This window comes from Archocentrus centrarchus, chromosome 24 (genome assembly GCF_007364275.1).
Source record: "Archocentrus centrarchus isolate MPI-CPG fArcCen1 chromosome 24, fArcCen1, whole genome shotgun sequence".
NCBI classification, from domain to species: domain Eukaryota; kingdom Metazoa; phylum Chordata; class Actinopteri; order Cichliformes; family Cichlidae; genus Archocentrus; species Archocentrus centrarchus.
Genome location: NC_044369.1, coordinates 10,309,579 through 10,332,280, shown reverse-complemented (window position 1 = coordinate 10,332,280; position 22,702 = coordinate 10,309,579). Strand labels below are relative to the sequence as shown.

Genomic DNA, 22,702 nt, shown 5'->3' with positions numbered 1-22,702 from the left:
AGTGGTTCCACCTTTGGATTAAAACTTTTTTATCCCAGAAACACAAATGAGATGAAACGAAGGGCTAAGTAGTGCGGGTGGTGGATGCTGAAAAGTAAATAAAAAGAATCTCTACAGTAAATCCTTCTATGGTACTTGAATAGCACAGGGCTCAAGTGCTCCCAGTTGTCCTAGTTGTAATATCTTCAGGGGCCCAAGATCAATCATATCTAAATTATCTTAGCATAATACATGAAATTGCTGTCTGTCTATCTGCCCACAAATTCTTCCTACACGATCAGGAGTTGAGCACCCAGGTACAGTCATGCTCAAAAGTATACATATACTCATCAGGCATGAATGTCATGGTTCTTTTTCAAGGGTGGAATGAATGTACAGCACGCATCTTTACTGACTTTATAAATCAAGAATTGGGTGTACAAGTTTTATAGATTCATAGAAGTCGGGATGGTCTTTTGGAGCCATTTCGAAACAATTGTGCTTTCCAAGATCATCAGCTAAAACAATTGTACGACGGGCTGGAAGATAACCCAAACTGTCATCCGAGGTTGAGAGGAAATTGGTTAGGATGTTTAGGAACAACTCAGGAACCACCAAGGCTCAAGCCTGCCATGAACTGGAAACTGCTGGAACACCAGCATCACTATTCACAGTGACCCTCCATCACCATGGAGGGTGGAGAAAGAGGCCCCCCGCTCCAAAACCGACAACTTCAAACTCAACTGAAATTTGCAGCTCCCCGCATGGACTAGCCAAATGCCTTATACTTTTGACCCTGTGTGGATTAGAGAAAATCCAAAATAAATTCAAACTTGTGCATCCAATTGTTGTTGTTTTCGGGTTTTGTTTTTTTCATTTTATTAGTTTATGCCTTCATTAGAAAGGGAGGAGGGGCAGAAAGCGAGCAAAGGAAGACACAGCAAAAGGCTGCAGACCAAACTCGAACTGTAGTTCAGCCATAACTAACAATTCTTGTTTTTTAAAGGCATTAAACATGTATGTTGTACAATAATTACAAAAAAATTTAAAAAAGAAGAACAGTTCAAAGAAATCATCAAAAGCCCCAAATTACCATGATATTCATGGTCATGATGAGTATAACTTGTAAATGTAAACTTCTGACCACAGCTGTACCTGTGTGCTGAGTTTGGGTGCTCAACTCCTGATCGTGTAGGAAGAGTTCACAAACAGTGATTTCGTGTATTATATAATTTAGATATCATTAGTCTGTTACATAGCAGTAATTAGCAGGTATGTTTGTACAATTTGGATGCAGCCTATTAACCAAGCACTCCACCCACTCGTCCAAATATGATAACTTCTGGCTTCAAAAACTTAACAAGGTGGCAGCCAAAATGTGAATGTTGATGTCACGGTGGCTAAGTCCCTGTTTCATGGTCAAAAAATCAAGTTTACATGTCATCAAACAGGGCTTATCAAAATGGTAGGTGTGCAGGGGGCTATGAGCATATAGGCACTGTGGCTATAAAGGTAATAAATGATATATCTTCAGGTTGTTGGATCAGAACAGTATGGTCTGAATATATCAGAAGCTGACAATGGCTGAATGACCATTTTTTACAACAGAACGCTCCAAACACTTCACCTTTAATTAAAGAAGTGGTCTTTATTACAGCAAATAAGCAAACGTTACAGACAAGAATAATTATGAACCATGAATATCAACTTTATAGTCAGACTGGCCTCTCATCCAGACACCAGCTCCATTCACTACTCTTCAGAAACATTACTTCAGATTTAAAAAGGAGGAGTCGAGGGCCTCTTAAGATTTGTTCCTCAGTTTTCCTTTAAGTGTGTAGTTAAGAGGCTTTACATATTGTGTTTATTTTCTGCTTTCACTAATTTATGCAAGTAGCAAAATCTATCATTGCTAAACATAAAATATGACTGGATTATTATAGAATAGAATAGAATGCCTTTTATTGTCATTATACAGGATGTACAATGAGATCATAATACCATGGCCTTTTCTCTCCCTTCTTTGGATCAGACCAGAAATCAATAGTAACAAAACTAAAAATTGATGTTCCACCAACAGAATAATGTTCTGTATTCAGTGAAAACTATATATATTTTTTTTTAAACACCATCTGTCAATACTTGAATTTGAATCCTCCAAAACAAGAGTACAATCTGTGACTTTTTTTATCTACACCAGAACAAATGTTCTGACATTGCATCCATGATCTAAATCTCTACTGTTCACCCAACAATAGAGCCTTTTAGAGCACCCTATTTACAATAACATCCTTAAGAGTAGGGCTGCTCTTGCTCCAACAAAGTGGAACATCTGACATGTTATTTACAATAAAGTTCCTTTTTTGTTTTCATCAGTTTGTTCACAAACAGAAACACATCTGATATTCTGTAAGCCTGTAAAGCCTCACAAAGAAGCATTCTGATGAATAAAAACACAATGAATCGTGGTCCAAAAGGTATTCAGAACACTGGCCGTTCATGAGAACGCATTCAACAAAGCCCTGGGTGTGATCTAAGATGCTGTAAAAATGCTTGTAGCAACAAGGAAATTCAAATGATTAGGCACGATAAATGTTTTTGTATCACAATCCTGCGTGTTTCACTCACTAAGCCTGTTTGCATCACTGAGTCAGTGTGTATTCAGGGATAATGGTGGGCAGGATACGAGGATGAAGATAAACAGCTTATCCCGACTAAGACGTTAAGAGGGATAGGAGCTATTATCCAAAATACTCTGTGCATATAAATGCACTGAATTTCTACTGACCACAAACAGAGCAATGGGCTCATACACAAATAAACCACAGTAACATCACAGAGATTCAATAAGTGAAAACAAAGACAATACTACTGAATTCCACCTAAATACTGAAAAACTACTTCTAATGCTTTAATATACAGCTTCATTGGGGTGGGGGTGGGGTTCTTAAACTCTTCTTCATGGAACCAAATTGGGCAGATGTAGTCTGTTACTTTGGGACCCATTATGGGCTCAATAAATCAAACTAATGCTCTCAAGACTCCAGAAGAAACAGACCTGCAGCCCATTTTGGGTCCCAGTGTGCGGTTTAAGAAACGCTGGTGGGTAAACATGGAATGAAAAATGATTGTTCTTACAAGCAATGCAAGTAAACAAACAATAAATACAAACAATGTGCTTTATCCATATAGACATATTTACACAAAGTCTTTGGCTTATGAAGAAACATCAGCTACAAAATAATAATATTACAACAGAGAGAAAAGTGTTGGCCACCAGTGCACAAAAAAAATGGAGACTGGGGTCAGGTCACTTCCAATTCCATTCAAGCCGTACTGTAAATGGAAACTGTTATTTATCTTGTCATCAGAGAATGTGCAAGTTCAGTCTTTTCTATGGGAAAATAAGCAGATTTTCTCATTTCCAAAATTTCTTTGTGTTTGCAGTTTTTTTTTTTCCACTTGTGTACTGGCTGAAATGAAAGTGCAATGGGCCCAGCCCTGAAAAGAACATGATTCGGCTAATGTCACACAGTCTAATGTAAAATGAAGACTGCAAAATTCTAACCAGTAGATAGATACATGATACTACAAAAGAAAAAAAAATGAAACAGTGATACATAACACACCTGTTTTCAACAAAAAGCATAACAACACTTGTCAAGTTGCAGCTAAATGAATATTATTTTTTTTAAAAAATCTGAAAGCCTAATAATCCCAATGTAAACTTCCTGATTTTCATTTGTTTCTTGGTCTTGATTTTACTTTCACAGTTTTTTTTGTTCTGTTTTCTGACAATCAACTGTGTGTAATCAGTGTAAATGGGTTCATACTCATAATATTGTACTGACTTAGTGTTCGCTGGAATAATGTGAAGATGTGTGGAGCAGAAACAGAACCATTCACAGAGTTTGTCCGAACTGCAACTTTCAGTTTCTTGTTCTTGTACAAAAGTACTGGCTGCATATACTCAAACATCACCATGATGAGATGCCCAACACAGTTAAATTAGTCAGAAAGCAGCATGAGAGCAGAAAAGTGGGACCATTGAAAACTTTACCTTGCAGTTTTTAAAAAGCTGAGGTCGCAGCTTGCGAGAGAGAGAGAGAGAGAGAGAGAGAGAGAGAGAGAGAGAGAGAGAGAGAGAGAGAGAGAGAGAGGAGAGAGAGAGAGAGAGAGAGAGAGAGAGAGAGAGAGAGAATCTATAGCACAAAGCATCAAGTTCATGGGAGGTGGCTGTGGTGAGAGGCTAAATGTTTTAAATGGGGCCTGAAGCATACAGGGGCCCGCTGGCACTCAAAAAGCTGTACAATAAGCATAAAGGAGTGAAAGGAGTAACATCTCCTCCTCTCCATCACAATTCCTGCTAAAGTCGAAGCATTTCCCTTTGTTTAATAACATGTACAAGGAGCCCATTTTACTCGCGCCTTTTATAGAGACGCAAGATGGATGCTACACAACGGCCGCCACAAAGGGGATCGGGACCAAGCAAAGCAAAGGATCAAACACACAAGATGTGAAGAGATGTTCTCCAGCTTTTCTTCACCTCATTCTGCTCTTCTGTCTTTTACTTAGGAGGACTCGATGAACTCCAATGCCAGGTCGTAGCAGAACCGATACTGTTCCTGTTAACAGACACACATTATTGCTATGTGGATTGCATATGAGCTGTATTAACAACATAATGTGTTCACGAGCTCTTTATCGCCACATCAAGTGCTTGTGGTTAACTTACCGGAGTATCCACCATGTTAGGTTTGCTGTTCCTCAAGGTCTTTACAGCGTGGAAAACATCAACCACACTCTGTCTCTTGGCCATCTCGCACACAATGCTGCTGGCACAGAATACTCCACTACGCCCACCTCCATTTCTATAAACATAAACAGAGGGCATGATGACACATCACAAAAAAGCACAATTTAATATTTCATCACACCTTACTAGCCAAGTGAATTAAAGCTCTTATTAGACCACTATTAGATGAAACTTAAGAACCATGGCAATTTTTTTATTCTTTTTTTGTTGTTGTTGTTGTTCTCTTCTTCTTGACTTGAGTCTTAGGACTACAAAAATACTATGTTAAAGAGAAAAGGATTGTGTGTTTGCTTTGTTTTGTGTGCACTCACAGGCAGTGCACAATGGTTCTTCCCTCTCCCTCCTCCCCTTCACGCTGCCACTGGTCAACCTGAAGGATCAGTTTGAGGAAAGAGCGTTTGGAGGCAGGGACTTCTCTGTGCCCCGACCATCCGAGGTACTGGAACTGACGAACCATCAGATAGCCTTCCTGAGGCTGGAATAAGACACACAATCAGAAAAACTGATTCAATTAATGCAAATATCTACTAATAGATCATCCAAGAAGCCTAAAATTCTAGTATTTTGTTTGTATGCTACTTAGCATTAGTTAGCCTGTATCTGTGTCTGTGTGACACACCCACAGACAGCACTGATAACTTCCAATAACTTGGCACTCCACCCGTTCAAAACGTGGTCACTTCTGGCTCCAAAGGCCAAAATGCCAGAATCAAGGCTTCAAACCAATGGGTGATATCACATGGCCATGTCCATCTTTTACACTGTAAATAGCTTATGACGGTAACATCACAGTAGTTGGATAATGATATAATATGACATAATATAATTCTAACTACTAACCCTTGTGAGGTTGCAGACTCTGAAGAGCCGGCTGATAACGTCACATTCCATTGAGCATGACATACATTCCACCTGGACCGGACCGTAACGCAGCATGCCCTCTTCTGGCCAGTACTGAGGACAACCCTGCGACACAACAGTTACAGCATTTAGAACAAAACTGCTGCACTTTCAGATAAATGGAGAGAAAAACAAAAAACAAAAAAACCTGGCAACAGTAAAATTCAAGTAAAGTTTCAAGCAAACATGCTTTTTAAAATGTGCATTTTTTAAGTATTCCAGAGGGACAAAAATGACTAAATCACACAATTCCTAATATTAAATCTGTTGATAAATTTTGGTTAAGCACATGCATATTACAAAAGCTGTTATTATATAACAGATGTGTGATTAAAAAAAGTAACAATGCTATGCTAAGAAACACAGCAGAACTTTAAGTGAAATACCTGAGCCAGGTCAATCTCATTTAGCATCACCAGGCTGGTACATCCATAGTCGTAAACTAGGCGCCAAAAGTCTTTGACAGTGTTAGGCAAAGGATGCTGGGTAACGATGAATGCAGCTGGCTGTCTGTAGCTCTGAAGAGAGAGAGCGAGAGACAACAAAACTGATCAACCACACAGGAGAGTCTCTCTGTTATAAAGAATCACTGTAACCATTAAATCGGCATTATTAAACTGTGAATTATGGGTTTTTATTAAGACATCCTAATCTTGTCTGAATTACAGTACGTCTTTTTCTCATGTACGCACATTAAAACACAAACAGCAGAGTGGCACAGTTTGTGAGACATGGGAAAGCAAGCATACTTAAAGATGATGTTTGGTCAGACGAACATGCAGTGGGTCTATTAACTGTGAGGGTCAGGAACATGCAGTAGACTACACATATAGCTAAAACTACATTTAATGGGGTCAGTTAACTTCATGTTGAGTTAGTTCAGAAAAATACACGTCTTCAAAGTTTGCATGAAAAAGAACCAAGAACTAACTGATCAGAATGTGAACTGAGCCCAGGTCAGCTTGAATGAAAATGTGCAGCCAAATGTGTGAATGACCGTTTTGTGACACTATAATCATGGGGAGAATCTAATGTGAGGGTCGGGCTCAGGTTCAGGATTTAGGGTTTAGATGTCTTTGGTAAACATGAATCTGGTGGCAGAACAACACTGAAGCCATGAAACAAATCCAGTATTGGAGATTTGAAGCAAAATCCCATTACCTGGAACTCTTCTGACAGCTTGGTTAGAGAGAGGCCAGAGGTGAGTAACTAAACTTTAAAGTAAACGCCTGAAACTTGACTGAACTCTATAAATTTTACAGTATTTTGTCCAACAGCTTTGTTGGAGAGAAGCCAGGTTTGTTCCCACAACATGCAAATATTCACACATTATCATGAAATTACTCACATACCTACAGCCCACCCTTTACTATTTTTTCCTCTGATATAAATAATATTTATTTTCTAACAGAACTACTTTACCTTAAACCTTACCTCAAAATTTCTATCTATTCAATGACTTTTTTTTTTCAAGTCACGGTAAATGGGCAACACGTTGAGGCAGTGCCAACAGTTGCAAACATAAACAATGTCTGGATGGTGGCCAGAGAAGTTAGTGGTCTTTTTAGAGGCTGGATTTGTCTCTAGCCTTCTGCTGCTAAAACCCACAAACACAGCATCACACAAACAGGGAGGGGAGTCTGTGTGTGTGTGTGCGTGTGTGTGTGTGTGTGTGTGTGTGCATATATGTTAGTAAATGTGGGATATGTTTCTCTTCATCATCAAGTCAGTGTAACTTCAAAAAAGTCTGTATCATTTTCAACAAATATGTGACTGCAGTTTGGGACAGAGTGTTATTATAATCTAGTCTTTATATAATTCACATGGTGGTAAGAGTAACACATCTGCTGGTTCTGCTAAACCTTTTTACACATGGTGTGATATGTCCCAAACTACTCTTGCTTGATGTGTTGAAAATAACACAACCTTACAGTATGTTCCAGTAACGTGTTATTGACTTACATCCATGAGAGCAGCGTTGATGTAGTTGCTGCTTTCTCCGTCTATTGTGATGAGGAAGGGAAGGCATCTATCTGGAGGAAGGCCATCCATAAAGCGGTTCTTATCTTGGTTTCTAGGCAACAATGCAATGCTGCAGTCCTCTGGCTGAGGCTGAGGAGTCACCGAGTTTAATGTCTGGACAGAGAGAGAAATGTATGATGTCTGTTAATTGATCCAAGTGTCCAAAGATTCAAAGAAAGGCCTCATGAAGATGGAAATATATCCAAAAATCACCCTGGTGAAGAAAAAAAAATGAAGTAAAATGCAGTAAAAATATTGGGTTTCTGGTATGCAAAGGCACAAGGTGCAGCACTATGGAAAGAGAAGGGGAAGAGTTTGAATATAGAAACCCAACATAATTATAATTTTTGTGTGTAAAACATTCTTTGAGCTCAGCACAAGCAGACCACAGTAGCAAGTAGTTTCTCTTGATGTAACTGTAAACTGCAAATTTCTTACTGCCCACACTGTAAAAAATTACAAGGTAGAAGAAGTTGGAGAAGATTTCCTTTCAGGGCATAAACTAGGAGTTCTTAAAAGTTTTGATTACTTAGTTCCATTTTAGTGAGCCAACTTAGTAGGTGCGCAGAAAAAAAAAATGCACATATCAAATACTTCACACTAGTTTGTGGGTTTTGTTAGTAGTTTTTCAGCCATTAGTGAGGTGAGTTTTCTTGACATCTACTGAATTTAGTCTGTTGTGATGCCAAGAACAGAAAAGTTGGAACTGAGTGATCTCCTGGTCAGTTCTGTACTGCTGTACCATAGGCTGCCACTGGCACACAGACTCCACTTTGGGAACTCTGGGCACAAAGTAACAGATTACAATTAGATTGTACCTGGAACTCATCCTTCAGATGAGACGAGTTGGTCTGGGAGTCGATGCGGATCAGCTCATAATAAGCTGCTTTGAACTCGCAGACTGGTATGGCTGTTTCTCCACACAGACAAGCCTCCAGAATGGCGTCGTGGATGAATATGTACTGCTCCTAAAAAATTATAATATAAGACACATATTATTGTATATTCTACACACTCATATTCCACTATAAGAAAAATATCTTGGGAAAGAAAACACAAACTTTGTATAGGACAAACAGCTGAAGGTGATTATGCAGACACTGTGAGTGAGCGAGTGAAGGCTGATGAGAGGTGGAGGCATGGATGACATAATGACTGTTGGGTTAGGCTCACTTCACCTGTGAGTCAGTCCATATAGAAAGTTATGTTTTTGGATCTTTCAAGCAAATGATGGAAGCTTCAATTCAGAGTCACAGAGAGTGACCTGCTTTAGTGAATGGCTGTGAATGTGCTTTGTAACACATTTGGGTGTCATAAGCTGTTGAATTGTTACACTGTTACAAGCCAGTAGTGCAGAATTCTTAAGTTGAACATGAAATGTGTCCATGAAAGATCGCATCGACCTGCATTCTGCGAGTCACAAGCTTATAAGTATGACAAAGTCTTTAATAAACTTTTAAAAGTTTGCTTTCTGCTATGATGTACAAGCTGGCCTGAACCGTGAAGCTTGAAATTAGTTTTGCTCTGTTCTTCCTGCACTGCTTCATACATTACATATAAAAACATTTAAAGAATAATAATAAGCAATACAACCAACGGAGGATTACCTTTACTTGGATGCATATACTCCCTATATCATCTAAATTTTTTTTAGAACTTAACTCCTCTATGCTTCTATAATTCTACAAAAGCTGATAACAATAAAGGAGTTACTCTACTTCTGCATATGCACACCTGACTCTGAGCTCTGTGGGTTTAAACTTTTCCATGCTCAACAAACACTAAATCAGATACACCCGCGCAGTGAGAAATGAATGTGGTTCCCTAAATATCACCACAAGAGGGCGCCAAAGCAAGCTATTTTTCAATCCGAAAAAGAGTGGCTTTAAATATGAAAATCAAATCTGTATGTTACTTGGTCTCAGCGCTTCTTTTACAGAAGTTAAATCTTATGATCTGAATGCAATGAGGTGATATTTTCATGCATGTATGGATAGAGTGGATGACAACACAACCTCGTCACCTCAGCATGTACCATGCTGATGGCTGAGTTTGAAGTCAAGCTTTCCCTACGTCTGTTCTAAGATGTGGATGCAGATGGAGGATGGGTAATGCAGTCACCTCAGTCTGTACCATGTTGATCCTCCTAGAGCGAAGCGCCTTCACACAGTTGTAGATGTCGACTACTCCTTCTCTCTCTGCCATGTCCAACATAATGTCAATGACTATGAAACAGCCTGTGCGCCCTGCTCCAGCACTGCAGACAGAACGTGAGACACACAAATTTTAACTTTACAGATATTTCTCTATGTCTGTCATTAGGAGACAAAACATTTCGTTTTGACTATGTATGTTTAATTTAAATGTAAGGATGCATCTTTATCATAAAGTTCTGGGTGTATTTTTATACCTGCAGTGGACCACAATTGGCCCAGCAGAAGGTGGGTTGGACATTTTAACTCTGCGGATGAAGGAAAGTAGTCCCGTGGCATGATATGGAACTCCGTGATCAGGCCAGCCTGTGAAGTGGAACTGCTTGACTTCCCGAACCTCATTGAAGCCACGCTGAGAAAAGACAAAGACCATCTTTAGGTAAAACGTCATGAAACGTGTTTATTCTTTTAGGACCTTTGCTAAATATGACTCAAACTTATTAAGTGGTTTTGCTGAAGCCACAAGGACAACAATAACATATATTTCACTTGCCAATCAAATCGCCAGGTAATCAGCTACAGGTGCAGCTACACTTCAGTGTTTTGCATAAATTATGGCCACGCAAAATGCAAAACACAAAATATTCACTTTTGACTAGATTATAGCAAAAACAAGTCTGTCAAAGATCTCTAAAGTTTCACTCACCCTCTCCAGCGTAAATGTGCGAACCACATATTCAGCAAGCGGTTCAACCTCCACAAAAGTCACCTTGAAGTCTCCGTAAACCTCAGCATCATCTGGCCAATATTTATAGCACTTAACCTGATAAAGAGAAAATAAGTGCCATGAAAAATAAATACAAGGTTGATTCAAGAGGGAGACATAAGTTTTTTCTTGCATAAAAATATTTAATGTAATGCCAATATAATAACTGCCACCCCTAAAGCCAAATACATATTAAAAAAAAGAGCAACTTACCCGTCCAACCTCGACCAGATTGGTTACCATCACAATGCAGGCTGACTGTTCCTGCCAAACCATCCTCCAGAAGTCATACACTGTCTCATGGACAGGACCTACACACAGATGCAGAGTACCATTTTCTCTTCATTTTGCTCTAAGTATGGTTTTACAATGTCTGATGACACAGACAGTAATGTAAAACAGCAGTAATGCAGAATTTTAGGATGTATTTGGGAATGCTGCAGAATCTTACCCTGTGTAGCAATGTAGTGACTTGGTCTCTGGTATCCCTGCAAACAAAAACACAAATTCTCTCAATATACCATGAAAATCATGCTGACCTCTAAAACCTTTTATCACGGTTGGAGATTGTAACTTTTGAAAGTAAACTACCATCCTACCTCACTTTCACCTACAACAGGAGAAACATTTCCTGACAATATAATGAGTCACTTTTAGCTGACATGTTGAGTTGCACCTCATACTGTTGAATTCATGTTAAAGTTTGCAAAGTTGGTCATCTCATCATGGTGATATAATTTCAGAAAACTCTGACACTTAAAAACTATTACCTGACATCATCAACAACTGCCAGGTGTGCCCAGGGCTATGACAACCACTGATTAAGTTGTCATGATGGCAATTAACACAAAAGTAATGACTATGCATATTCAAATTTACAGCAAACAGTGAGATGAAAAGATGGTGGTTGGTGGCCAAGATGAAGTGTGATCAGTCATGCAAAAGATGCCCCAGCAACTCAAAATGGATATACATCATGTCTTGATGCATAAGGACTGGTTCATGGATGTACAGGTGAGCAAATGTTGAGGGGCATATGTGAACGAGACCACAGTGATACTTACATCCCTGTACAGCCAAATCTACAGCCCAAGCCACAGGCAGAAAGAACGAGTGGAAGAAAGAAAGAAAGAAAGAAAGCACAACAATGTCAGTGAGTGTCAATCAGAAAAAAGAAAAGCTGCATTGACATAATGGAAGTTTGAACAGAACGTGCAGAAAAAAAAAATGTGATCTAAAACTCCAAATTAGACTAAACAGAACGGACACTCCCTAATGGAACTTGGCCACCTTCCAGGGAGGGCACACTAAAACCAAAAAGACTCAGAAAGTTGGCATATTACACTTTATACTGTTGTTCCAGCTTTCTCTGTCTTTTGGGTGCAGTCTAAATTGTGTGGCAGTTGTCTTTGTTGTGCCAACAAAGATTAGGGAGTGTCCACTCCATTCATTCTAATTCTAGCTTAATGTGAGTGGTAGAAGGCATGCAATAGTTTTAATGACAGTAAATTATAATACAGAGGAGTATAAGATAAGCATACTAGCATTAAAAAAAAGCACAATGTGAGTAGTAGTGACTAGCGTGCAGATGACTGTTGAGAGATGACAAAGTAGATGAATAGATGAAGACTGTGTCATGGGTAAATGCAGAAACAATAGGCAAGTAATAGATAAACTGGAAGATGAAAATGAATTGTATACAGATGTATAAAGCACTTTGTGGGCCAGTTAAAAGATGACAGTGACTCAAGTTAGAAGAGAAATGCTACAAATAGAGCTACTCTCAGAACTTGGTTAGCTTATCTTAGCTTAGCCTAACAAACACTGACAGGCAGAATCAGAAATCCTGGTTCTGTCCAACAGTAACCAAAACCTGCTAACCATCACCTCTAAAGTTCACTAACTAGCACAGTCATTTCCTAAAGTCACTTTTTTGAATGGATTTTTTCCCAGTATTTGAAATTCTGTAAAAAATTGTCTACTAAATCCAAATGATGACTAAAAATCTGTGATATCTTACATATAAGATTTATATCAAGTATTGAGTTCAGGATGGAGAAGTGAATTGATGGAGAGACAACAGGACTGACACCTGAGACAGACACATGTACTGCATGTATGATGGGTGACTGGATGCATAAAATGGTACAATGGATGACTGGTAGACGCAATCAAGGTATAGAGGCCTGACATACGAGCGAGGGAGTGTGGTTTCGTTGGTTTCGTTGGGAGCCAATAGTAGCATTCGATGTGTTTCCACTTACATCGATGTAGTTGGCATTGATGTAGTCAGAGGATGGGTCGTCTTCTATGGGCTGCAGAATAACCCTTGAATGGTCATCTGAAGAAAGACAATGGAAAATAGTGTGTGTGTGTGTGTGTGTGTGTCAGAGAGAAAAACAGGAGAAAGAAAGGTAGTCACTGATTTGGTGTTAAAGAATTATTATTTCAAGGGAAAGGTGGACTGTTTTTCTGAATTTCCTATTTTGGTTTTCTATCTCTCTCTTTTTCTTTCTCAGTTTGCATGGGAATGGTTTAATAACAAGAAAAAAAACAAAGAACTGCTATATCTTTTTGTGCACCAATCAGAATTTAGGAGCATTTGAATTAAAATGTGGTGATGCTTAATGAAGTTTCTGGTTAGACCTCAGTCACACAGGCCAGCCTAGAGACCAGCTGGCAACCCCCTAAAAGGTATACAGTGTTGTACCAAAAACTACCCTGCGATTGCTTTGGTTGATAGCAAACTGATACAGCCATCACATTATGAGATAAATGTTTTTTTTTTTAAAACATACAGTTTTATTTACAATTACTTACATAATTAGATAAAAACACTAGATATGTAACAGTCTATATACAAATAACTGATTTTACACCTTTAATTTTAATTAACTCTTCTCCAACTTTCTTCCTCTCCTCTTCCTGTAAAGCTCTTTGACTTATGTACATAAAATACAGAAACACAGATGTCTTGCTTACATGCTATGATGTTCCCATAGCGGTTTTTGGTACGATTCTGCTCTTTCTTGGCCACGTCCCAGGAGGCCGACTGGCCCTCAAAGAAGCTCTGTATCACCAACAACAGACAAAGAAATAAAAAAGAAAATTACACGTCATGGATTCCTAAAAAAAATACTACTGTACTACTACATATCTCTGAGAAGAAAAAAGTACTTAGATGCTTGTTTTGCTCCACTGGTTTAATTCAATCAGCAAATTCTGATTAGATGCTAAAATAAAATGAAAATAAAATAAAAATGGTTTGTGACTTACTGATTGTTTAGTCAATAAAGCAGAAGGTACCCTCAAATTAAGAGGCAATTTAGACCTCATTTCATTTTAATGTGAGGCCAAAACATTAAATAGAGCAGTATTGATTTTAAAAAATAATGCTACCGTGTTAATACCTCTGCATTAAAATGAATCATTTCCTGCTACCAATAATGCATTTGCCTCTTTTGCGATTAATATTACAAGTTCTAGTGTTAACAGTACAGATAATACTCTTACTTCATATTCCTCCTTGAAGCCATAGCTGTCAGATGTTTTCATTAGATTGATGTGCTGCAGGAGATCAGCCACTCTGATGGCAGGGTGGAGCTGTCCTGTCTGATATGGAGATTCAGTTCCTTCACAGTGATACCGAGGAACATCCAGAAGCCTGCTGTTCTCTGCCGCGGAGCCAGTGTGGTTCTCATCTATAAGAAGAGAGAAAATAAGGTTAGGTTAATTACTAATTTACAAAATATCTTGCTTTATTTTTCGTTCGTCTCCTCACTATTTTACTTTATAACTCTTCAAAAGGTAAGTTAGATTAAGACATGCGTAAGCATCGATTTGTACCTTTGAAACAACATGTTTCGAAGTTACTTGCACTGATAGATACAAAAGTGACAAGACCTTCCAAATCTTCTAGACAAGTTTCTGCCTCTGATGTTACCAGAAGAAAACACTGCATTTCCTCAAGCCAAACAAAACATTTGTCACTTCGTTTTCTCGGTTTTTACTCACCTGTGATTGGAACTACATGTCAAAGCAGCAGAAAAAGAAAAAGAGCAAAAAGGGCTAGTCAGGCTGCAGGATAAGTGGATTTGTTAATCAGACTAAAGTTAACACTTTTAATCAGTTCAGAAGGACTTAATAAGCCTATGCACGATGGATGTTACTGTAGATGACGGGAATGCCGTAGATGACGCCACATAAAACAATGAAGCATGACCAAAAAAATGCCACAAGACACAGAAACCTTTAAAAACAGCTTTTGAAAAATAGCTTAAAATGGTAAGCCTGTTGCTGGATGTCCACTACAATGCCATGTAGTGGTATTATCATTTAAACGATACAACCACATTCACAGCAGTGTAAAACATTTGTTACAATCTGCTGTTCTACACCTTCTAAACAAATTGTGAAAACTGTGTTCAACAGAATACTTCCACAAATAAAACATCTGTGATTCGGCTACCAATGGGCAATAAGGAGTTCCCAAAAGTGGTTCTGAGTAGTGTAGTGGTTAACGTATTCATCTAATATCCCTAGTTTGAGGCTGGGGGGAGAGATAAACCCAGCCTCAGGGGGGTGGGGTGGGGTCGCAAGCTTGGATAAATGGGAAGGTTGTATCAGGAAGGGAATTTGGCATAAAATCTGTACCAAATCAAACATTACTGTGCTGACCCATGGGGAAATAAGGGAGCAGATTAATAAAGAAACCAGGATTGAGTCCCAAGTGCAAGTTGCCTCCACCTGGTGGACATCAAGATACTGCAGGTAGACCATGAGAGGTTAGATTTTAAATCTATTAGAACTATTAAAATAAATCCATGGATGTTATTATGTTATTATCCATATATATATATAAAGCTTTTAAGCTTTTTAAGCTTGCTACAAGTAAATCACTTGAAGGTGAACATGAATCTGTGTAAACAGAAAGAGGAAATACTTTGCTTCAGTCTTGTGCATTGATGAAAGTTGTTATTGAAGTCTGAATTAACAGCAAAAGATTTTCAAATTGGGCTGTCTTAAGTTTGGAAATGGTTTTGCTACATTATAATGCAGAAATTTAGAGTTATACTGAAATATGTGAGTATAGCCTCTATCATATAATTATATTTTGATTTAGGAAACTTGTCCATTTCAGAAAGTAGCTCATTAGAAGGTTATTAGTGGGGTTAAACAGTTGCAGAACTTCAAAGTGTGCTGTGGTAAAAATGTGAGTTGACAGTTGTAATGTACAGACTGGCAGGTTGAATAATGCAGTACCTCAGGGTTGTAGCACAAGCGACTGATTTCATCTTCACCACTGTTTATTAACTGACACTGTTTGTTTCATCCAACTGATGCTTTTCTCTGCTCTGAGGACATGTTAGCTCATTACTGATTGTTAAAGGTTTGTTAAGCCCTCGTCACAGCAATTAACAGTAAACTTGACCCGACACTGCCTCTTAATTTGCTACTTCCTGCTACTTCTTCTTCCTCTGTGAAGTGATTGGCCAAGACAGATTGTAACTGCAGCTTTCACTCCAAATTAGAGGCTATGGAACAGTTAATTAACACAGTTTGGTGGCGCTGTGGTTTGTGGACCCCTTAAGGGTATTTCAGAACTCCACATCATACTGCAGTGTCAACACTAGACTAAACTACAGATAAACACATTTCACTGCAACACTGGAGCTAGAAAAACATCCAAGTTGGCAAAAGCTACAGATTTCACGATTCAGCCACTCAGAGCGGGGCATCAGCAGCAAAACAAGTCCAGGGAATAACACAGATGGATAACACAGATCCATTGCACAGAAAAACTTCTGCCAAAGACACAAGACTGTAGGCACTAAGTTGTTCAGTGTTGTCACAGATTTAATCGGAAGTCATTTTGCTGTGGAAACATGACAAATTGTCTTACTTCTTTTAAGCCTTCTTTTCTGTCATTTTTGGGAGACAAAGTGGCACGCCTTAAAAGAACTCAAAACTGTGGAAATAATGAGGTCTCTGAGGGAGAATGATGGCAATTACTGTGAATATCAATAACTCTCAGCAGGAAACAGAAACCATGGCTGGAATTGGGAATGACTGAACAAAAAAGGAAAACACAGGATGACAGATGAAGTGCTTGGCTGTTGGAGTTTTTTTTATACCAGACATGTTCTACGCAGAGAGTTGGCAGAAAAATATAAAAGATAAACACAAAGTTTTGCTAGCTTCACATATTCTAATCTGTTATAACTCTTTAAATTTGCCTTGATTTTTTTGTTGTTTATGGGTTCATTTTGAGTATTACAGAAAAAAAAAAACCCTTTGTTAAAAAGTCTCACTTCTAATGGTACAGAAACATCCAAGAAAGCCAAACTCTTGATTCACACAAATGTCAAAGGTCATCGTAATAGAGGTTTTGACTAACAGGGGGTAATACGTGCCAGGGTTACAAGGGCTACTTGATGATGGTGGGTGATCACTACAGGTGCTAGAGGTGATAGATGTGACATATCCAACCACACTGGAAGTCTCACCTAACACAGCAGTAGGAACCAGAGGATCGTTGGGCACTGCAGGAGGAAACATGGTGAGGAAACATTTCGAAATTTCAGATTTACTAAAGTATCGATGAGGACAAATGAGACCCTCGCGATGAGTTAAAAATTCTGGCAACATCTTATTATTTTCAGCAGTTTTTCTCAACAGCATCATGCATTAGTTCTGCACTTCTGCTGTCCTGCTTTCCATGCAAAGTGCAGTGAATTAATCAGTTAAACTAGAGACAGAACCTGATGATTTTGATAATCCATCATTTGAATCTTTTTACAGGCAAAAGATACAGGTTTAGACCCTTGTTTGACAAACAAAAACCTGTTCTGTACTTTCCTGGTTATTGTTATAAAAATGTTTAACTATTATCAGACAATTGGAGAAAAAAAAACAACTTGGTTTTAATCTTTTTGTAATAAAGTATTTTTTCCTACAATTGTCTGATAATAGTTAAAACATTTTTGTTTAACTATTGGTTGTAGCTTGGGCACCTGGCTGTTAATAAGAATAACTATGATCCTTGCAAAAATTCATCTCTAATCAGTGTGGACAGGAGATAAAATGCATTAGAGATGGATAGAAAACACAGAACATAAGATTTAGAACTACCCATTTAACAATCTTTTAAAAAAACTGATAACAATTGATTTTATGAACCTACATCTATTGTTGTAGTTGTGAGAGTCCATGAATGTCACAGCCATGGGGTCCTCGCCATGCAGAGTGCTCTGGTCAGCATAGCTGCGGTCCATAGCGTTCACCATGTGTGTCATTTCCTGCCGTGTTGTTCCAATGGCGTCTTTACGTTTTTTAGCTAGTTTCCTGTTAGAAGGAGATAAAGAGACAGTCAGGAATCATGCCAATAAATAAATACACAAACGACAGCTACCCTGCAGACCACAGCCTTGTAAAGAACAATCTACAGTACATATGAGTGAATCCAGAGGCTGGATTACTATACGCCTTTTTTGTCTGGGGCTACTCACTCAAGATGCAGAGTTTTGGAAGCAACAATAAGGAAATGGGAGAAAAGAAGAAAGGAAGGGAGAAGAAAAAAAAGATAGGAAGGAAAGAGGAGAGAGCAAGCAAGGAAGGTAGAGGAGAGGAGAGGCTTGCTTGTATATGGCAGCATTTAACAGGCCCAGCTAAAGGAGCAAAGGAAAAAATACTGCAGCATCTAATTCAAACCAAGGAAAAAGACCTTTTTGTAGCTTAGAGCTGTCAGATGAAAGCCTCTGCACTGTACCATTCTAAAGCTATTTTTGTATGTTCACGAACTTGCTAGAATTATGACACTAGAAACTAATACTAGAAAACAAAACAAAAAGAAAAATATTGGCAAGACTATGGATTTTTGGTTTTCATCTGACTGCAAAGATACAACAGCAAGGATTGATTTACAATGCACAGAACCTCAAGGAAAACCATTAACCAACCAACAGTTATCACCATGTGAGTAGCACGACTTGCACGAGTCATGTCATCAATAGTCAGTGAGCTGTTATGTGAGAGCGGGACACTGATTTTCAGTCTCTTGTCTATTGTAGGATGTACTGTTTTAGTTTAAACAAATATATGAAAAATGTTCTTTATCATGAGGCTGGTGTCTGATGCATAAAAAGCAGATATCAACACATCCGTTTCATGTTTAACTCTGTGTTCAACACACAAAGTTGCAGGGAAACACTTTTAAGGACTTAATATGTCGAGCATGACACATCATGCAGGAACATTATGTACCCAGAGCCATAGATGTACATCAGTTAAGACAACAGCTATATATTATTAAATTTCTGTGCAATAAAATTTTATGTGCAACACAGAGAGCCTGCAGCTAAAAGTGAAAACAGCTTGTGTGTTTTATTGATTACCAATCAATTTTTGATTGCTACCAAACTGATGCAATGTACAGCTCTGACTTCTTCCCAGTAAACAGATAGAAAACATGCTGTTTTTGTGTATATTTTACCTCTTGACCCCAACATACACCATCTCCACCTCTGAGACCACACACACACACACGCTCACACACTCAGTAGAAACATAGATTGAACTGTTGACCAGGTGTAGTTGTTTGTATGTGTGTTTGTCCCTGAATTACTGGTTGTATAACAAGAAACAAAAACAGGAGAGAAGGATATTTACATATTATATAAACCACCACATGCTGAGTATTTTTACTCGACATGTTGAGTGATAAAAAGAAGGGGGGAGAAAGAAAGAAAGAGGTGAAGCTGAGACCAGACCTAGAATGGATCTCTACTTTTTTTTTTTTTTTAACAAATTGTCATTTGTCATGTTCTGATTTCCAAACTTGAACTGTGAATTAATTTGAAGTGCAGTATGAATTCATAAAAATGCATGAATATCTAATGAACATGCCTAATTGCTAAAATTGCAAATGTATTCCGAGACACCAGGCAAATTGTCTTCAGTGATGAGGAACACATCTAAAAGCAATATCTTAAGGTGTAGTGGTGTGGTAACATATGCTCCATGAACTCAATGTGAAAATTGATACAAAGTGTCTATATTAGGATAAAAGGAGACGTAGATCCAAAATTTTGTTCTTTATAATGTGTTTTAATAGTGCAAAATTGGAAAACTGCTATTTTACCATAAACAGAAAACAGCAGTAGTGGGCGTAGCAAGTTTGAACAATTCAACAGAGCAGCAGTCCTATTTTAAAACGAAATATGTCTCATTATATACGTTGCGAAACTACTCCACGGGACCTGTAAGGTACATAAAAAGTCCTGCCTTAATATGCACTTCATCTTTGTTTTGTTTCTGGTGATTGTGGACAAAAAGAAGCAATGAATATATTAATGAATAAATTAAAATATTTCATTTCAAGGCAGTGCAAATAATTGATACAGGATCCATCTTGGTTGGAGCCAGTAACAGCCTGGGTAGAAAAAGAAGTAACCACGAAAGAAGGAAAAACCATCACAAAACCAACCCACACAAAATCAGAAGCCATGTATCCCCAAAAGGAAACCAACTAGCTCAGATCCACTGGCGAGAGATAGAGAGAGACACTGAACATGTGCAGCAGAGTTTTACCATGATACCTGTGACTTGATGGGCGGATGGATGATCACATGACTACATGCACACAAAGAGCTACAAATCACAAGTGCAGCATTCTTTTTTCAAATAACACGCTTAGGCCAGTATCGTCCCACTCTGGCCTGCTTGGTTCTGGTTTACGGCCAACTTTGGCCTTCTTAAGCCTGCTTCAGAGCAACTTTGGAGCATGTAGAGGACACCAGGGCTGAGGTCAATTCACTCTCAGTTCAGTCCTTTAAATAAATTCTTGCATTCCTTTTAATTCAGCAATCATTTATTTCTCTGACTTTTTAGACAGGACACCATCAACATTCTCTTGCTAAAAAAAAACATTTTTAATATCTTGAAAATACAAAAATAACTTCAAAACAAAAGAATATATTGACATCTTGAACAGATTGACATGAAAGTGAACTGACCCCCTCCCTGGTGAGGCATCAATGAGGATGACTTTGGCTGGTTGGTCAGAGCTGAAAATGTGTTTTGTCTTGAAAAAAGTATACTGCATCTTTAAAAATAACAACAACTAGCCACTAATAATTCGCCCAATAAGATAGCAGCAGCTGGGTGAGCTGGTTGTTGATTGGTTGTTTACTTACAGGTAATAAGAGTATGAATAGTAGGTCCTCCTGGGGTTGTGAGCCAATCAGAAAGCAAAGAGTGAGACACAAGGGAATATGCAAATTAGGACAAAACTGTCCTGTCTCAACCAGTAACAACAAAAACATAAGAAAACACCCTTTGATTGCTAAAACTTGAGGGTCATGCAAGGGGGTGCCATATTAGCTACAGGCCCTATTTCTTATATATATATATAAAAAAAGTAAGAACCAAAGTTTAATGATAAATAAATAGTACAAAACAAGCTATGAAACTTAAATAACAACTCACTGATATCAACCTATCAACATGCAGCCTTTCTTTTCTTTATTTTTTGAAGTGCCATTTTAAAATATTCATGCAGTATTTTAAAACTTTACTTCTTACTCTAACTGGATGGCCACATTAGAGATTTAGCCCTAATCAGCCAATGACCCTTTTTGGCGCACTCCTATGAAATACTGACACAAAGCTAACCAATCTGTAACACCAGGCAGCTCGCTTCCTGTAAAGCAAGCATGATGTCATTGCAATGTCATCATGTCCCACCATTTTAAAGATGCAGTATTATTGTTCAAAGTCGTAAAGGTTTAATGACAATGAAGATTGATCTCCCCAGAAACTTTTATGGAAGAAAAAAATTATTAAATTAAAAAAAAAAAAAAAAAAAAAATCACAAATCTTTTCAGCATATTCAAAACTTCAAAACTAATGTTGCAAAATTATCAGAATGAACATGTTTCAACCACCATGCTCTAAACAATCTTTCTGCATAAATGAATTAATTTTAAGTTGCTGCTACCAATGGTTGGTGTTTGTTGCTATATAATCCCATTTGTTGTCATAAGTCAGAGAATAATGTAAAAAAAAAAAAATTAAATGAATGTGACTTAGGTGTGCTGTTTTAGTGCTGTGATGCATTAATACCACCTTTTCATGTATTCAAGCTCTTAAAACATGTGGGAGCACTCGCACTCCCTGTATAAGCAGCCTTATATTGCAATATCAAGCATATTTATTTGTCATCGCCCATAGCTCAAATGCATAACTACAAGTTGAGCTTCAAAGCCGTTATAGTTCAGCTGCTCAACAATAGCAAAACTAAATCCAATCCGGTGCTCAAGGGATGAATAAAGTTAAATGTGTAACAGCAACCAGACCGCTGAAACACAGTGTTTCAAGTACTGTTAGATGTAAAAGAAATAAAAATTAAAAACCATGCAAAACACAGTAGTTGTAGCTTCTGCAAAACTACCCTACACTTTAAACTTAGCTCCTCTGATCATCACTTACAATTACACTTTCACACTAAAGCTGCAGCATGAATGCTGGCTCACTATTACTATTAATTCATTACGCAAATTAAAAGAAAAATATGGAGGTCAGGAGCCGCAAGAGCAAAGTTCTATAACGAGAACACCAGCGCTAATTCCAGCCAGTAATGATGAGAGATCATTACTGGCTGAGATTTAATGTCTGTAATTGTTTTTGATTTGCTGAGCGAGATTATGATTGGTAGTAACTGAGAGACTCTTCCTGGTTGTTCTCGAAGGCTTGTGGCAGGATGCAGTCCTTCCAATTGTGCAGAGGAAAGCAATATTTCCCAAAAGAGACATTTTCTTAAATTGATGATGATTCACAGTAGCTAACAGGTAAACCAAAGGATTTATATGAATGGCTTTACTGGATTTACAGGCTGTCTATCAATGGAAATTAATTCCCTAATTATTCTTTTTTTTTTTAAGTATGCACGCATGCTCCTTAAACATGATATTCTAACTGAAAAATCACAGGAATAACAATATGTTTGGGAATGGTTAATTGTTACATGCATGCTGGCTCATTTGCATAAATTATAAATGTAGATGCATA

The 22,702-nt window shown here is 38.1% G+C and overlaps 1 protein-coding gene across 3 annotated transcripts in view; it reads right to left on the bottom strand.

Moving 5' to 3' along the window:
* Window positions 1-1,607: 1,607 nt before the first annotated feature.
* Window positions 1,608-22,702, bottom strand: part of ptprk (protein tyrosine phosphatase receptor type K) — a 108,493-nt gene continuing 87,398 nt past the window's right edge. Inside the window, exons 22-41 of one of the 3 annotated variants that reach the window (XM_030720845.1) lie at window positions 20,830-20,859; window positions 17,820-17,980; window positions 17,143-17,178; window positions 14,651-14,662; window positions 14,150-14,337; window positions 13,619-13,706; window positions 12,832-12,977; window positions 11,701-11,718; window positions 11,088-11,124; window positions 10,850-10,947; window positions 10,577-10,693; window positions 10,128-10,282; window positions 9,839-9,974; window positions 8,536-8,685; window positions 7,658-7,831; window positions 6,082-6,213; window positions 5,636-5,761; window positions 5,107-5,270; window positions 4,715-4,850; window positions 1,608-4,604 (exon numbers count right to left, since the gene is read on the bottom strand). In XM_030720845.1, the coding sequence (XP_030576705.1) occupies window positions 4,551-4,604; window positions 4,715-4,850; window positions 5,107-5,270; window positions 5,636-5,761; window positions 6,082-6,213; window positions 7,658-7,831; window positions 8,536-8,685; window positions 9,839-9,974; window positions 10,128-10,282; window positions 10,577-10,693; window positions 10,850-10,947; window positions 11,088-11,124; window positions 11,701-11,718; window positions 12,832-12,977; window positions 13,619-13,706; window positions 14,150-14,337; window positions 14,651-14,662; window positions 17,143-17,178; window positions 17,820-17,980; window positions 20,830-20,859 (2,158 nt within the window). In that variant the 3' untranslated portion in view covers window positions 1,608-4,550. The remainder of the gene's footprint in view (window positions 4,605-4,714; window positions 4,851-5,106; window positions 5,271-5,635; window positions 5,762-6,081; window positions 6,214-7,657; window positions 7,832-8,535; window positions 8,686-9,838; window positions 9,975-10,127; window positions 10,283-10,576; window positions 10,694-10,849; window positions 10,948-11,087; window positions 11,125-11,700; window positions 11,719-12,831; window positions 12,978-13,618; window positions 13,707-14,149; window positions 14,338-14,650; window positions 14,663-17,142; window positions 17,179-17,819; window positions 17,981-20,829; window positions 20,860-22,702) is intronic. The other 2 variants (XM_030720846.1, XM_030720847.1) reach the window with 2 other exon arrangements.